Source organism: Drosophila sulfurigaster, chromosome 3 (assembly GCF_023558435.1).
Source record: "Drosophila sulfurigaster albostrigata strain 15112-1811.04 chromosome 3, ASM2355843v2, whole genome shotgun sequence".
Classification (NCBI taxonomy): Eukaryota; Metazoa; Arthropoda; class Insecta; order Diptera; family Drosophilidae; genus Drosophila; species Drosophila sulfurigaster.
In genome coordinates this window covers 1,700,564-1,717,847 of record NC_084883.1, presented here as the reverse complement: position 1 = coordinate 1,717,847, position 17,284 = coordinate 1,700,564, and the positions used below count along the sequence as shown (strand labels likewise).

Below are 17,284 nucleotides of genomic sequence, written 5' to 3'. Positions count from 1 at the left end.
TCTATCAACTATAGCGTGAACTCCTTTTAGGAAAATCGATAGAACGCCTTTTGGCATAGTAAAAACGAGAATTACTCGTTATAATAAAAGCAGTTATGAAATCAGGAACTTAATATTTCAAATTTATAATATTTTGTTGTTTATTGTAATTTTAATTTATATCTTTTGAAGATGTTCAATGTGAAAAACACTGCGTTCAATCACAACAAATAAATCCGAATGCGAATGCGAATGTGTTTGTGTGTCGATGAATTTGATTCCCCTCCCCACTACTTTCTCGTCAGATTGTGTGTTAAGGTTGAACTTAAGCAGGTTAACTGGTCCAATATACCTACAAGGAAAATAATAAGTATATCTTTAATAAATAATAATAAATAAATTAATTAATTAGTTTAGGAAACACTTTATTGTTCCATAAAATATAAAATAAAAAAAAAAACAGTATCCGTTTAATATTTAAGTTAGTCAGTCGATTCAAATAATTTTAAATACCTGTGATTTCCAAACTAGCCGATTGATTGCTGATGGTATTTTGAGAGTGATTGCTTTGAGCACAATTGTGGCGTTTAAACATAGTTGTGCGAAGGCTTTGCTCTACAACAAAAATATATATAAAATATATGACATTTATAGCAGAAACGCTTATATTTTAACATACTCCGACGTACGCCGCCAACAGGTTTCGATTTAAGTGTCGCAGCATTTGCTTTCAAGGCTGGTCTGTTACCGATATTATTGCATCGATCCTTTCGAGTTTCGTAAAGAATAATGGATGGCTGAGTACAAATTAGATCCGTTGAGATGCCTTCAATCGTGTACTCATCTGTTGTTTCCTCAATGACAGTCTTTTCGTTGCGTTCTGGTTCATTTTCGTCTGCAGATATTGTGCTGGAAAATTTACGCAAAATCGTGCGTAATATTTTAAATCGTTTTAGGATGCGTTCCGTTTGAACCTGAGATGCACAACTAAGTATTGCTTTGCACTCTCGCAATATTCGAATAAAGTTTTCAAAGCACTCTCGGCCGTGTGGTAACCAATCCTTTTGATTAATCTCCAGCTGAAAGTGCTCCAGTACGATAAATCCCATATGCACCAAGTCATCTAGATGGAGCTTATCAAACTGCTTCTCTGATGCAATAATGCCCGTTGTTAAAATTTGTAAGTAGCACGCAACAAATGCACGACTTTCGATGATCTCGTGAAGAGCAGTCTTGTATTTTGAAATTTCCTCCTTAAAGTGCTGTTCCAAAAGCTCGGAATGCAGATCGGAAGCATTGGTTTGAAGTGAAGGTATTAAACTGGTGTCCAAGTACTCAAACGAGGCGAGACAGCTTCTAACCATTGTTTTAACTATAATATAATAAGAGCAATATTAGCAAGAAAAACTTCATCATTTGGATGATACTTACTTTTTAAACCGGGTGCATAAACGATCGCAAAGATGCCAATTTGTGTGGCGCGATCCAAGTTCACATCAAAGTCTGCTATATATTCATCAATTGTGGCATCTGATTCCGTACGCATTATGTTGCGTATTTTATCAACTGAGATCTTTTGGAAATCCATAAAACATGTGAACACCAAGCGTAACAAGGCATCATTAATATGATCGTCGAGCTGATGAAGTGCGTGTTGCAATGTCATGGCTCGCAATTTTTGATGGCAGTAATTTGTTTTAGACTGGCATTCATTTTCAAATGCGCTGCAATCCCGCATGACCTAATATTAGAATTTTAGTGGAATGAATAAAAAATGAGAAATATAGTCGAATATGGATAAATTGTAAAATACATTTGTATTTTATTTAGAGCACGAATGAAGGAAGTACCTATATGATAGAATTCGTTGTTGAAGTAATTACAATTTCCGAAGAATATGAACAAAAAATAGTAAACGAAATTTCACATTTCATATACAACAAAACATAAAAATGCACTTTAATTGGCTGAAGTTTAACTAACAATTTTTTAACGAATACAGTTATTGACTTTTCTCATAAATTGGCATCTGACCTTAAAAATGCGCTTCTCCTTTTCTACAGTTCCAAGGGGAAATAATCTTTATATTCGTGCAATATTGGGTATTGTTATTAAAATTATTTGATCTGATCTCTAGGATAGGTCTGGCACAAAGACTGATAAGAAATATGTAAACTTCCTTCAGCTGAATATACGATTCTAGTCAATGAGTGTCAAATATAAAAGTATTGTTGACTGACTCACCTTTTGGCAGAGAGCACTCAAAGCCTTTTTATCCTGCTGCAAAGCCACATTAGCAAATGATAACGCTTGTCCTAAAAGTAAATCTATGTCGGACTTAATGTGTTTGGCTCCTATGTCCATGTTCTGCTCGCCAATTCTACATTTATCTTGCTGAGGTTCCATGAAGTCTGTTAAAGCATCCAGCAGCGAATCCAAAACCGACTGAAAGGAAACAGCTTCCAATGAGTTCTGCTGTGCTGCTTCTTGATTTTTCGATTGATCCAATGCGTCACTCATACGTCTTAGACATACCATAATACGATCAATAAAATGCTGATGACTGGCCTAAAAAATTTCCACAATTTTTAGCACAATTATATTTTAAATATGATTGATTATTACCTGAATCCTTGTTTTACTTGTGCTCTCGGTTTGTATCGTAGACTCCAAGTGCCTAATACAGATGACTATTTGCATTAAGCAGAGGCAGACAACATCCAAAACACCTTGCTCCATTTCTTGGCCTATTAACTTTTGCATTGCATTTGAAAAAGCCAAAAACTCAGCACAAAAGTCCTATAAACAAAGAATTCAATTCAAATTCAGCACAACGGGATAAACAAACAACACCTTACATTTAACCAAGTGATATCACCGACATAAGTGGAATCATTACGATTAAGTGTGCACAGACACGCATTTAATTTTTCACTTAATAGCTGCATATTTTTAAATTTAAAATAAGCTCACTTGTTGCACATGGACAATAAAAGTGCAAACAAATGTTTAAAAAAAAAGTGGCTTGCCCTACAGCAAAAGTCTGGCAGCGCTTCTGGCAACCCTATGCATTTTGCGTGACACTAATGTTGCCAGACTTTCGTAATGACGTCTGACGTACAGACGCAGACGTACACTATTTTCGATAGCAAAAATTGTAGTATTCTTAAAGCATTAAAAAATTAATTGCTACACATATGTGCAAAACGTACTAGGCATTGGCCACAAATCGAGATTGCAAACGCACGTCCGCCATCTGTTTACGAATACACATTTTTGTCCTATACTTAATTAAATTTTAAGGCCAATATTGAAATTTGTGCACAGAACGACAAGTGCAAGTGAAGAGAAGAAAATGAGCACGTCAAATGCAAGCCGTAAGGAGACGGAACGCACCAAGCTGATGCAGGATAAATGTCAAACGCTGTTGACGCAAATGCTCCGTGATGACGATAATAAATATTGTGTCGACTGCGATGCCAAGGGTAAGTAACAATGCACATTAATCATGCATGCATACTTATGTATGTATATTTTATTATGTTAGTAGTTGTGTGCTTGGGTGTGGGAAGAAGGGGGCGTGTTGACGACCCACTGAGGATTAGAATCTCTGGCAACCCTTCACAGTATATGTATATTCATCATGTCACAAAAGTGAGGAATATATTCCTTTTCTTTTAGATTTCATTGCGTGCGCTGAGCGCGCTTAGCAACAGAAACAGTTGACAGTTATTAAGTCACTCTTTGTTTATCATCAAACCACACACATATATGCGATTATTCACACATACTGCTGTACATTGCAGGTCCACGCTGGGCATCATGGAATCTGGGCGTATTCCTATGCATCCGCTGTGCGGGAATCCATCGCAATTTGGGTGTGCATATCTCACGCGTGAAGAGTGTTAATCTGGATGCCTGGACACCCGAACAGGTGATCTCGCTACAACAAATGGGAAATTCGAGAGCTCGCGCCGTTTACGAGGCCCAGTTGCCGGATGGATTTAGACGCCCCCAAACAGACACGGCTTTGGAGAACTTTATACGCGCCAAGTACGAACATAAAAAGTATTTGGCACGCGAATGGGTGCCGCCGTCGCCACCCAAGGTAGACTGGGCCAAGGAGATTGATGAGGAATTGGAGCGACAGAAGCGCAAAAAGAAGGCGGCTCAGCCCAGTTTGGGTATCAGCAACATAAGCGGTTCCAGCGGGGTCGGCAGCACTACTGACAAGCGTCCGACGACGACAGCGGTAAAAAGTACGCCACTTCCAGCGCCGCTGCCCAAGCCGAAACCCAATCAGGTGGGTGGTTGCAGTCCAAAGACATCGCATCGTGTGCAGTCGAATAATAGCAGCAGCATCAGTGGCGGTGAAAGTGATCTCTTGGGCCTGTCGTCGCCCACAAAGCCCATAACTGCCCATAACAGTAGCAGCCAGGATCTTCAGAATGATAGCTTTAGCAGCTTCCTAAGCGCCACTTGCAATGTGAGTGCCATTACCACGCCCGAGAAGACCAATGGCAATGGCAATGGAAACAATGCGGATGCTGCCTCACTCGCCATGTCCAGTCAGCCAAACTCATTAGCCCAGCAGGAGCAGGACTTCTTCAGCCAAGGTACACTGGGGCCAGGCGGTGGCAGTAGTGAGAAGGATGCATCCGGAAAACTGTCCAAAGATAGCATATTGGCATTATATGGCAATGCACCCACCACACACAATCCACAATTGAACTTCGGCAATTTCACGGGCATGGCACCCGGCGGCTATATGCACCATCAGCAACAGCAGGTAACACAGCAGACGCATCATCATCATCAGTTCATGACACCACCCAACTCGGTGAGCATGTACAATGCACCTGTTATGGCTGCGCCGAATGCATTTAGCAATGCTCCAACTGGCGGCGCTATGAATTTGGTGGGCGTGGGCAACGTCAGCTTTGGCAGCGCTCAGTTTCCAAGTGCTGGCGGTGGAGGCACCGGTGGTAGTCCGTATATGGCAACCAATAGCATGGGCGGTGCACAAGGATCGCCAGCTAATTTGATGCAGACCAACCAAAGTCTGCTGAGTGGCATGCAGCTCTTCAGTGGCACAGCAGCTCAACAGTCGGCACCACAACAGCAGCAACTTGGACTTGGCATGAATGTGATGCAACCGATGTCAAGTGGCTTGCCTTCAACTGGAGGATATGCATCCTCAACTGGCACAAATGCTTCGTCGTTGACATCCAATTTAAATCAGCAATTCGGAAATTTAAATATCGGCAATGTTTGGCAATAAATGAAGACTATTCTGTGCATTCCCTTATATAGTACATATATATATAAGGCCGGTCCACATGCTGAGCGGAGCTGCGCTGAGATAAGTTATATATTTGTTTATCGTATATATATATGTATTTATATATATATATAACTTTTTGTACCTACTTGCCGCCAATCCAGTGCTTGTGTTGAGAGGACATCGTATTAATAGGTGAATTGTGTATTTTCCTCCTGTTTATTTGTTTGTAAGAAACATTGTAAAAAAAACTTTGGCATACGTATCTGAGCATACAGACTTACATACATACATAACATACGTAGTAAGTAAACTCTTATGATTACGATTCGGTGTGGTGTACGCGTTAGATCCAAAATCATTCATCATTTATATTGATTTGCAAGCATATACACTAAGTATTTAACAAGTAGCATTATAATAAAAATCATCAATTCAACAAGTGCTTCTAGTGTGTATGCGTGTGATCATCTATCCATACATTCATACGTACGCCCACCCATATTATAATCTCTGTGGAGAGTAAGTATGATTTTTACGGCAAGAGTACTTGTAAGTTACAAATTTATGTTCCATTTTTGTTCCTTATCTGAGAACTCATTGTCATCATATGTATGTTCAATATTTAATCCACGCAGCATGAAATACGTATGTACTTTAAATTTTAAGTGAATTCAATTTTAATAAAAATAATAACTGATATCCCTTGAATTATGTAATAATAAATACATAACTATAACTTCTCTTGTTTTCATTACATTTCAATTTGCGCGCCAAATGACAGCTGATAGCTTAATACTTCTCTCTCTGCTCTCTCTCGATTCACGCTCTCACCGAGTGCGCCGCCAATGCAACCCTGTTCCTCATAAATATCCCCTGTTGCACTCTGCACACCCCGCCATCTACTGTTTAACACGTCAACCCAAAACAACTGTGAAACAAATACAGCACAAATTAAATTAATTAGTTTAAATTATATTTATTTAACTGCACCATCTTTGCGTGATGAGCGAGGAAAACGCCGAGCAGGCTGGTGTACCCGGCGAACTCAGACAGCGCAAACCAATTGAAATTAACAGGGAATTGTCAACTAAAGAAGCATATTTCGCGAGCCTCGAAGAATGGGCCAAGCAAGCAGCGCTCATCCAAATGTTCCCCAACTATCTGCTGGCCAATTATAACTATCCGCCTTTGCTGCCAGCAGCACAAGTGCCCTTTGTGGCTGCGCCCGGCATTGAGCAAATACAGACGCAACGTCCATTGCCACAAGCAGCTGGAAATGTCGCTGGAGGAATTAGAAATGGAAATGTGCCAGTTGGGCGGCCAAACTTCAGTCGCTTTCGAGTGCTAGACGAGGCGCAGCAACAGGATATTATACAACGCATTGGTGGCATTGAAGCAGTTGTGGCACCATTCTGGAAACGAGCTGTCGCCGAGGCAATCGATGTATTTATCTTGTTTATATTGAAAATTATTGTAACGTTCTCGTTATTTCACGTATTCGATCTGGACTTTGACAAAGATGTGATGCGCAAAGCCTTAGATGAAGAAGACATCTTTGTGAGTTTCTTTGACATCTCCATGGACTTCATAACGCTCTCCTCCGATCTGTTGCTCATCGAATTGCTGACCAAACTGATAGTTTGTTGCTACGAATGCCTCTGGACGGTGTTTTACAATGGCGCCACACCGGGCAAATCGCTAATGAAAATACGGATACTTTACGTTGAGGCTGTCGTCCCATTGCAGGCACCCGTCATGCCCCACTTCGTGTTTCAGCCACAGCGCGAACCCCTACGAGCATTGCTCTATCCAGCCGAAACTCCTGGTTTTGTGAGGGCATTGATGCGAGCGTTTGCCAAGAATCTGGTCATGACACTGCTGTTTCCCATTTGTGTGGTTATGATCTTCTTCAAGAATAATCGCATGGCATACGACATTATTACCAAAACAATAGTGGTGGAGACTTCAAATACGCATCCCGCGGCAGCTAATGTGAATGCTCCACAGCAGCAGTAGTCAGTTAGTTGATCAATGATAAAGCCAAATTTAGTTGGGGAAATGGCAGTGACATATTCATATACATATATATATTCAAATTGATTTAGGAGTTTTGTTATGATTTACTCAAATGTCTGGCAGTTTTGTATTCCATTGTGTAAATAGATAAACGATGACAAAAGAAATGCAAACCAAAACTTATTTATTAAACAAATCAAGGATCGGAATTGAGTGTGCAACTTGATCTATTTAACATTCACATTCTTTAACGTCTGCGACAGCAGATTGCCCTTGCCTGGCACATGCAAAGCTGATCCTTTGTAGCAGGCCACTAGGTCACCATTCGTCATCAAATCAGGTGCACAGGTCTCAAATATCTTTTTCTTAGGATTCAACTGTGCATCTGGTTGACGTGTGTATCCCTCGCAATGCACCAAATCACCGGGAACAGCGCCGGCTGGAGGACTGAGCACTTCAACTTTGTCGGCAGATGACGCACACATTACCATGGCTTCGGACACAACGCCACGCATCTTGGCTGGCTTCAGGTTGCAAAGCACAACCACCAGACGATTCTGCATTTCCTCGATGGGCACGAATTTTACAAGTCCTGAGACAACTGTGCGTGCCGTTGCCTCCCCACAATCGATCTTCTCCAGATACAAACTATCCGCATCCGGATGACGCCCCACTTCCACAATTCTGCCCACTCGCATATCCAAGCGACCAACATCAATGGGAGCTTCGGCTACGGGAGCTGGCTTCTCACCCGCTGGTTTCTTTTCCTTGACCTTTTTCTCCTTAGGTGCTGCTGCTGCCGCTGATGGTTTTACAGCGGTTTGCAGGGTAACGGCTTCGGCGTTTGGAGTTGTATTGTTTGCTTTAGTGCACATGCCACGGCTGCCGGGAACTGCAATTTGTTTTTTGCCATTGCGTATTTCAAGGCTTCGCAGTTGAGTTAAAGCTTCTTCCAATTCCTTGGTCAGTTTGGCGTTTTCGTCGATCAATTCTTTTTTCTTACGTTCTATGAGTTCGTTTTGTATTGCCACTAACTAAAATGAACCAGTATTATTAATCTATTACACAATCATACTATTGCAACAGTGAACTTACCTCTCCTTCGAGGGAGTCAACCAGACTCTGGGCACGTTCGTTATTTGCAATAATTTGTTGCAGTGCAGCCATTTTAATGCTTTTTGTAAACTGCTTCCTAGTTGTTAAGCTTAGTGTAATTCGGCATGTGGCACGCAGCATTTCTGTCACCCAGTATGCCCATATCTTGACCACATAAATATACTGTCAGTGTACTAAAAATCACCGTACGAAAAATTACTTTGTCATTTTCCAGATATGGATTTTGGTAATCAGCTGTAAACTGAAAAACAACTGTTGCACTACTACTAATAAATACCGTTTCGAAAAGGTAAACAATGAATACAATGTTCAGGACTACGTAATTATCTTTTTATTTATTGATTTGCTCAGAGTTAATTTATAATGAGAATGATCTACAACGCTGGCTTTAGATCGATTGTAGTTATAAGTATGTACTACATATGTACATATGTATTTATGAAAGAGTGGACTACGTTGTTACCGATACGCTAAGCTATTAATAAGAGGTCACTGTAAATATGCAGAATTGTAAAAGAAAACAAAGAATGCAAGAATTTTCTGTCTTATCTTTGTTTTAAGTATAAGTTATTGCAATCCCATTAAAAAAAATGAATATTAGTGGCCACCATGACTAAAAGAACAAGGGCATCATGGGTAATATCATTACACTTCCTATAATGCATCATTTAAAAGGATATAGTTTATTTGTAAATTTAAAACAGCTTGCAAAATGCTGATTTAGTTAATGCTCTATAAACTTTCAAGTGAGACCAGTATTGAAATAAAAACAGTACATTTTCAAATATAGCTGCGGCCACACTGTGCACAACAACAACGAATGCCAATAATAATACTTCATTCTACAACATAATAATAATAAATAAGAGTACATATATAAAAAGTGTTTGTTCAAATGGATTATGTTTATTGTGGCGGTGCCGATCAAATCGGAGGTTCTGATGATATTTTAAGTATGCATAATAACCACAATACATACACACATAATTATTTTGTTTGTAACTTTCTCCTTTCTGATTGTGTAAATATAACACCATTTATTTTTGCCATATTTACAAAAGGTGTTTACGATACTGGACCACCGCGTAGCTCCGAGCACTATTCTCCAAGTTTTAACGGTTTCAATATTGGCTCCACCGATGCAGACTATGTCGCTAGCCCAATTCCAATTCTTGCTGACGGTGGTGAAAATTTTGGCGTTTCAACCGTGGCGTTTGATGATTACGAAGAACTGCTTTGGATGGGCAATCAAGGTGTAAGTAAAATTCTTGAATATGGACTACAGATTTGTCGTGAATCGCATTCTTGCAGGGCCATGTCACCTCGTATTATACCAGCTCCTTGCAAAAATATACATCATTCCAAGTGCACGCCAGCGACATTGTGAGACAAATCATCACAATCGATTCGGGAGTTTTAGTATTAACGCAGACCTCGCTGCGTCACCAGATCCGTCGAGGACTTCCAAAGTTTACCCACAAGTGAGTGCAGTTTTTATTTGAAATGGGTCTTTAGTTTTGATGCGTATTCCTGAGCAGGTCCAACAATATGGTGGAAATGGTTTCCATGCTGCAGTTATCGCCACATCGTCTGGTCATGGCTGGTTTGCAGGAGGAATTAATTGACTTTGATATGGGCAGCCTGAAGGAAACGAGGCTGGAACATGTCGGCGCCGCTGGGTGTACAGTGCTGCGCAAGAATTCGCGTTATTTATTTGCAGGTGATCAATTTGGAACAGTCACCTTAAGAGATTTAAATACTCTGAACGTGGAGCACACAATCAAAACACATACCAGCAGCTTGTCCGACTTTGATGTGCAAGGCAACTATTTGATATCTTGCGGCTATAGTGGTCGTCAAAATAATTTGGCAATCGATCGTTTCCTGATGGTCTACGACCTGCGTATGCTGAGACTCATTTCACCCATACAAGTCTTAATTGATCCACAAATGTTAAAGTTTCTACCATCGTTAACATCACGTCTAGCCGTCGTCTCCAGCTACGGCCAATTTCAGTTGGTTGACACTGTGGAGTTGAGTGAACCACGCGTCTCCATGTATCAGATTAATACGAATGGCAGTCAGTGTCTGAGCTTCGACATTAGCTCCTCGTCGCAGGCTTTGGCATTTGGTGATCAATCTGGTCACATAAATACGATTGCATCGATTCAAACGCCCCAACCACAGTTTAATAACTTCTCGCGCAATACCGAGTTTGCCGATGTTGTGCCACAATTGCCCATGGTTCCCTTCACAGATACCAATTTCCCACTATCTTCGGTAATGTTACCTCATCTCACGACGGGAACACGTTGGTTTTCTGATTGGCCTGAAGAACTGTTACGCTATGGTTACCATCGACCAAAAACCATTGATGCCGATGTACTTAATAATATGAAAATGCAGGGACCCATTGGTTACTCCCCGAATCCGAGAACTGCACTGCGTAATCAAATCCCATACTGTCTGGTCGAGCAAGGACAAGGCGGCTCATCCAATCCAAACGCAAATGGCAGTACGACTACTGCAAAGACGGAAAATGGTGTTAAAATCATACCAAGAAGATATCGTAAGGTGGAGTTAAAGTATACCAAATTGGGCACCCAAGATTTTGATTTCGAGCAACACAATCAGACTATCTTTGCTGGGCTAGAGGCGACCTTGCCAAATTCGTATTGTAATGCCATGTTGCAGGTAGAAAACAAATTTCTAATTGGATCCAATAATTTGATAATAATAATTTCTTAATGTCATTATTTTAGATCCTCTATTTTACGGACTCATTACGATTGAAGCTTTTCAACCATTCATGCTCAAAGGAGTTTTGCTTATCCTGCGAATTGGGCTTCCTGTTTCATATGTTGGACAAAAGCACTGGTTGGTTGTTGTACTCATTAAAGTAACACGACAATTACATGACGTACGCAAAACTTATTCTAGCTTCTACGCCTTGTCAAGCCAGTAATTTTCTGCGCTCATTTCGCACAGTTCCCGAAGCGTCCGCTTTGGGATTGATTTTAACTGATCGTTCGGCAAATGTTAATCTGATTACCTTAATTCAGGCAAGTAGTTGCGTGCAGTCATGCAACCCATTCAGAGAAGTAGTTGATAATTCTTTATTTTTAGAACTGGAATCGTTTTATATTGCACCAAATGCATTATGAAGTTATGGACTCGGGTAAGAATTCACCATTGAACAGTTCTCAAAACACATCATTCGCAGGTGAGAATTCAGACCTTTTGTCTTCTTTTCGATTCTACACATTCAGTGGTTTTTAAGGGGATACTTCATGCACAACAGAAAACACTACTACCACGGATTTGTACGATTCTATTTCGGGTAAGTACATTCGAGGATAATTTTCTAGTGATGAATATAATTAATTAAACACCCTATAGACGATAACGCCAAGGATGAGGAGCGTGAACGTTGTAAGATAAATGCAGAGACCGAAATAAGTAAGATATTTGGAACCAAGCAGATATGCATTAACCGATGTCTTAAGTGTCAAGCAGAGGTAAACATTATATTCTGCGCTTGTGGTTTGTTTAACGCTATATACTTTTATAGAAATCAAAAGAAAATATACTACTCGCTTGCAACTTGACGTATCCTACGCATATTAAAGATAGTGAACAGCATTTTGACTTTGGAAGCATTTTGAAAAGATCCCTCAGCTCGGAGAAGAATATTCAAGCATTTTGCGAGAACTGCAAAAAGTTTTCACCAACCAATCAAAGCGTCAAGGTAACATTACAAACATTTGAAGAGTTCCTCAATATATTTTATTAATTTAATTGTTAGGTAACCTCACTACCACAAACACTGGCAATCAACTGCGGCTTAAACAATGAGAAGGATATCAGTTTTCTAAAGCGACAGCTCAATCGTTGTAATGACAGACCAACAGCAGAGACAGTCTCATTGAGCACCAGCAAACCATGTCGTTATGGAGTTAATTGCTCACGAAGCGATTGCCATTTTATGCATCCGGATCGGTTAGTTTACATATATTTTTTAGATTTTTTATTCACTCGAATAACTTTGTATTTAATAGAAAATCACCATCACACACCAATCAATCAGCAAATGTGAATAATTCACCAAGTGCTCGTCAGAAATCTTGGTTTCCCTTAACCTTCAAAATGGGACTCAGCGAGCCAGGTGAATTAATCGTGCAGTCTCCTTCTAACGCATCGAAATCGGAGCAAGAGGAAGAGGATGAAGAACAGCAACAACAGGCATTCGCTAAGAGCAGCATTGAGCGAACGTATGGATTGCATGCAGTTCTCTGTCAAATTGACGATGGCACGCAGAAGAATTTGATTTCGTTGATTAATGTGCAATCGAAGTATCATGCAATGAAATCAAACTCTTCAGACACATCTGAAGATTCACAGAGCCAATGGTACATCTTTAATGATTTCAGGTAACTGTTTTTAAGACCTAAAGTAAAATTTCATAATACAATTTGACTTAATTTCGTAGTATATCCCCCGTGCCACCGCAAGAATCAGTGTGGTTCACTTTGGACTGGAAAGTGCCATGTGTTCTGTTTTATCAGTGTCTAGAGGACGATGTGGGATCTAACCAATGTGTTGAGGAACTTTCGTCAACGCTAAAGAGTTTAGATTTGCCTATTCGCCCAACTAATCCGTTCTTACAAGTAAGCTTGGCACTCAGAAGGTGCACTCCCCTAAAATATCTACACAGCATTGTAAACTGTTTTCAGGACATTCTCAACCCCATGATAAAAAACCTTAGCGCAGATGCCACTTTTAAGCCATTGCAAAGAAATGAGTTGCCTCAAGCTGGTGATTTAATTGCAATGGATGCTGAATTCGTCACTTTGAATCCTGAGGAGAATGAAATACGCCCTGATGGAAAAACAGCCACAATTAAACCGTGTCACATGAGTGTGGCTCGCATATCATGCATTCGTGGGTATGTTTCAATAATGTGGTAACGAAATGTAAAATTCATTAATGTGGTTCACAATTGCAGACAAGGACCCGATGAAGGTGTTCCGTTCATTGATGATTACATCTCGACACAAGAAAAAGTTGTCGATTATCTAACACAATTTTCAGGCATTAAGCCAGGTGATCTGGATGCCAATTTCAGTAATAAACGATTGACCGCCTTGAAATATTCTTATCAGAAATTAAAATTTTTAGTTGATGTCGGCGTCATATTTGTCGGTCATGGCTTAAAAAATGATTTCAGGTGATTTTATATAATACATTTTTCAGTTTGAAAGTATTTTAATTGTTTACTCGACTTCAGGGTCATCAATATTTATGTACCGTCCGAACAAATAATCGATACTGTGCATCTGTTTCATTTACCCCACCACCGTATGGTCTCATTACGTTTTCTCGCTTGGCACTTTTTGGGTAAATGGACATTTATTTAATTTCTTAACGTGCATTAATGAGTAATTTGATTTGATAGGTACAAAAATTCAATCGGAAACACACGATTCGATTGAGGATGCTCGCACAACTCTACAACTCTATAAACATTACCTTCAGCTGCAAGCGGAAAAGAAATTTACGGTCGCATTAAAGAATCTTTACGATCGTGGCAAACACTTGCAATGGAAAGTGCCGGAGGACTAAGTACTCATCAGTTGAAGAATAGATTGCGAAATAAACGTTGAATGATACCGCGGCCAGCGAAATGAAAGTTTTTAATGTAGTTTGTATCTGACGAAAAAATTCCATTTATTTTGTACCTCAATTCTTGTTGAGCCAAAAATCTAAAAATAAAATCAATCAAATATATTTTCATTAACTCTCTGCGTTTCGTTTTCAATAATAAAATGGCTATTTTTTTTATTGTAAAGCATTTAACACTGAAGATCATTTCAATAGATTTCTGGTCCTATACATCAGCTAATTTCTTATCAATGTTAAGTTTACTTTTACAATGATCTAGGGTATTTTGTATAATACAAAATGGTATTCGCCTGAAGTTTGTCAGACCCTGCAATTATGTGCAAATCATAATTTTTTTTAAAAGAACCAGCTAAACCAGCTTGAGATGCAAAAAACTAAAGTCGATAAACTATACTTTATATTTTCTAATATTTCAGTGTTTTATTTTGAAGTTTAGTTCTCTGGGCTTATTGCTTTATTTTTACTCTAGCAAGAACATTTGATTAATCGTAGATTAGCATCTTCTTAAAGTATAATTCAATTAAAATATATGTACGTAGATGTATATGTGAATATATGCAAATGCACTCTCATTCACATGAGTTGATTTTTCTGTATGTGTTGTGTCTATTAATATAAACTTGTTCGCTAAATGGGTATTGCCCATTTGATTGCTGGCACAACAAAGTGATCAGCATTTAAGAGTAAATTATAGAGAACAATAAATATGAGCTACATAGACAAAAGCGTTTACATATTATATAGTTTCTTCATTTTGTTGTATTTAGCGAAGGTTTTAATTAACTTGCGAGAATTAACAGATTGGTGGACTTATCAAATGTGACAGAATCCCCTGTTTATTGTCAGGTTCTCTTAAAGGTAATATAGCCGAGGGGTCAAAAAACAACAACATTATACACTTTCTGAATTTCCCAAGCTCGAACTGAGCTTATCAATTCCAATGGCGTCGTATGGGAAACTTTTGCATTACATCTGCCGATCAACAAGCTATATAAGCTTGACGAGCGTTGTAGTACCTGCATTCGATCGAATTACATGCACAATATGGCATCTTATTTGATACTGGGATTATGCTGCAGTCTGCTGCTCTGTGCTGGTAAATATATTCAGATATGGCGAGTTTGATTTTTTAATTGATTCAAAACCACCTCACAGTCGTTGAGTCGTTCACCCCAAGTGATGATCCATCCAAGGTGCCTGATGTGGGCGGTACTTTCGAGCACAATCCAAATCGAGGAGAGCATGTCTACATAGACGAAGCAGGAAATAGGTATGTGCACTCAAAGAAGTCTACCAGACGAGCAGAGTACATAGGTCATCAAGAACCCCTCCTAATTGGTCCTGCTGGCAGCCAAGTGTACATTCGTGGTGGCAATGAAGGATCCTACACCGTGCCTGGTGTAAAAGGCACCTTTAAATATAGTGCTTCCAGTGGACAGCATGAATATGTGGATAATCAGGGCAACACATTTACCCATCAACGGGATTCTGGCCCAGGAGAAAGTAAATTGAATGCATATAAACACATTTCCAGCACTTATTTCAATTTCCAAATTCCTTCACTGTTCTTTAGGTAGCCACACCATAAGCGGTCCTGGTCTGGTGGCTCATCATGCACACAAGCGTCGTGAGCGTAGTCCAGATCTGCATGTCGCTCGACCTGATCGCACCGTTCTTGTGGGCAACGATGGTAGCTTTGTGGTTCACAGACAGAGTCGCAGTCCACAAGATTTCTACGTTACCCGACCAGGACATGCAATTATTTACAAGAGTGATGGCAGTTTTGCGGCTCAACGCAATAGGCGCAGTCCCGAACATGATCTTCATAAGCGCATCCGTCGTGCAAGAGTCCAAGGTGAAAATTTTGTTGCCCGTGACGATCAAGCCGGTGTGTGGAATGACAATGTCTCCGTTTGGAAGCGACCCGATGGTCGCACAGTTACTGTGGACAGTCAAGGAAACGTCATTACATCAGGCAGCCCCAATGGACGTGGTCCACAATATGTAAGTAATGCTTCCTGGTGAATGTTTCATTCACTAATCTAAACATCGTCCACAGTATAGCGGCTAAGCTCAGACGAACCTCAAGGAGTAAAGCTGAAGAAAGAAGATTTACCTTAATTATGGAACCGAAAATTTCAATAAATTTGTATAACGTATAATGAAAACATTCTTATTTAATTATTCAGAAATCGAATTAAAATTCTATAACTTGCTATAACAATCTAATAATTGCAAAACAGTGTTTGACGAAAAAGTTATATGAAAAAAAATATTTTTTGATAATAAATTTAGATTTAAAAGAATCCTCCATATCATTTTTAAAATTACGGAATGTACTACATACATATGTATAATTAATATTATATTTGTGTAGTTTAGTTTTCGGTATATTTATGTGGTATGTATAGATAATTACATACAGGCATGCTCCGGTTTTCACTTTCGGTTTTCGTTTTCGTTTTGAAAACGATAACGAAAAAATTGGTGCTCCCGTTTTCACTTACACAAGATTTTTTCGAATTGCAAAACGAAAAAATTTGACTTGCCGAAATGAAAAGTAAATGCCTTTTTCTATATTAAATCGGATCTTATTTGCAAAAGGAAAAAAAGTAGTTGACTCATTGGTTTATTGTCGTTCTTTTAAGACCGCCAGCAGATCAATTAGGCTTGTAATTATTTTTAAAACGACTAATTTCTAACCCCACCTCAAATTTGGATATCAAATTTTGCCGTCGGCAACAACAATTTTCGTTTTGGTGAGCGACCGATAGGTCCGACACCATGAGTTATCGCCTAAGCTGCCATACTTTCGATAGAATGAAAAAGCAAGTTAAAAATACTTGTATAATCAAACGAAAGGCGATAAATTTGTTGAAGTGGGGTAAAATATGTTTTTTAAAAATTAATTAATTTAATTTAATTAGTTATGTGCTAAAAGTGTATAAAAAAAATTGTTGGAATAACCGGAATGAAATGCATTAAAAAGGTGGCATCCCCATTTTTTGTGGGAAACAGCTGATTGCCGTTCAACTAATTTTTTTAAAATAAGTTTCAAATCTTTCTTTGCAAAAAAGACAAAAGGCAAATATATTTCATTCAGGGGAAGCATAATTATTTATATGCAGGATAAAAAAATCCTTATGTGAGTTCAATCCACGCACGAAATTGGACATACAAAAGACATTTTTTCGCGTTGTTTACTTT

General features: G+C 39.2%; 6 protein-coding genes across 7 annotated transcripts; 4 read left to right on the top strand and 2 right to left on the bottom strand.

Annotated features, from left to right (window-relative positions):
- Positions 1–16: 16 nt before the first annotated feature.
- LOC133844733 (serendipity locus protein alpha) lies at positions 17–3,033 on the bottom strand. Its single transcript, XM_062278883.1, has 7 exons — positions 2,838–3,033; positions 2,605–2,778; positions 2,224–2,547; positions 1,411–1,720; positions 659–1,351; positions 493–594; positions 17–331 (listed from the first exon to the last, which is right to left on the bottom strand). The coding sequence occupies exons 1-7, from the start codon at positions 2,925–2,927 to the stop codon at positions 270–272; spliced, it is 1,755 nt and encodes a 584-aa protein (XP_062134867.1). The 5' UTR covers positions 2,928–3,033; the 3' UTR covers positions 17–269.
- Positions 3,034–3,108: 75 nt separating this feature from the next.
- On the top strand, positions 3,109–5,997 carry LOC133844736 (stromal membrane-associated protein 1). The gene is made up of 2 exons (XM_062278887.1): positions 3,109–3,464; positions 3,786–5,997. Exons 1-2 carry the CDS (start codon positions 3,335–3,337, stop codon positions 5,258–5,260), a joined length of 1,605 nt encoding a protein of 534 aa, XP_062134871.1. The 5' UTR covers positions 3,109–3,334; the 3' UTR covers positions 5,261–5,997.
- Positions 5,998–6,147: 150 nt separating this feature from the next.
- On the top strand, positions 6,148–7,446 carry LOC133844739 (protein FAM8A1). Its single transcript, XM_062278890.1, has one exon. It carries the CDS (start codon positions 6,266–6,268, stop codon positions 7,277–7,279), a length of 1,014 nt encoding a protein of 337 aa, XP_062134874.1. The 5' UTR covers positions 6,148–6,265; the 3' UTR covers positions 7,280–7,446.
- Positions 7,447–8,623, bottom strand: LOC133844741 (aminoacyl tRNA synthase complex-interacting multifunctional protein 1). The gene is made up of 2 exons (XM_062278893.1): positions 8,375–8,623; positions 7,447–8,313 (listed from the first exon to the last, which is right to left on the bottom strand). Exons 1-2 carry the CDS (start codon positions 8,513–8,515, stop codon positions 7,507–7,509), a joined length of 948 nt encoding a protein of 315 aa, XP_062134877.1. The 5' UTR covers positions 8,516–8,623; the 3' UTR covers positions 7,447–7,506.
- A 562-nt stretch (positions 8,624–9,185) lies between these two features.
- LOC133844728 (PAN2-PAN3 deadenylation complex catalytic subunit PAN2) lies at positions 9,186–14,192 on the top strand. The gene is made up of 17 exons (XM_062278879.1): positions 9,186–9,348; positions 9,457–9,650; positions 9,707–9,876; positions 9,934–11,089; positions 11,158–11,272; positions 11,336–11,457; positions 11,522–11,618; positions 11,676–11,735; positions 11,795–11,913; positions 11,967–12,143; positions 12,201–12,394; positions 12,454–12,825; positions 12,885–13,062; positions 13,129–13,340; positions 13,401–13,622; positions 13,683–13,792; positions 13,851–14,192. Exons 1-17 carry the CDS (start codon positions 9,291–9,293, stop codon positions 14,015–14,017), a joined length of 3,723 nt encoding a protein of 1,240 aa, XP_062134863.1. The 5' UTR covers positions 9,186–9,290; the 3' UTR covers positions 14,018–14,192.
- An 872-nt stretch (positions 14,193–15,064) lies between these two features.
- Positions 15,065–16,245, top strand: LOC133844742 (baramicin A1). Of its 2 annotated transcripts, none has more exons than XM_062278894.1 (4): positions 15,065–15,173; positions 15,233–15,580; positions 15,651–16,081; positions 16,142–16,245. In XM_062278894.1, exons 1-4 carry the CDS (start codon positions 15,113–15,115, stop codon positions 16,196–16,198), a joined length of 897 nt encoding a protein of 298 aa, XP_062134878.1. In that variant the 5' UTR covers positions 15,065–15,112; the 3' UTR covers positions 16,199–16,245. The 2 variants fall into 2 exon arrangements, with proteins under 2 accessions (XP_062134878.1, XP_062134879.1); XM_062278895.1 differs by having other exon boundaries at positions 16,137–16,245.
- Positions 16,246–17,284: the final 1,039 nt, after the last annotated feature.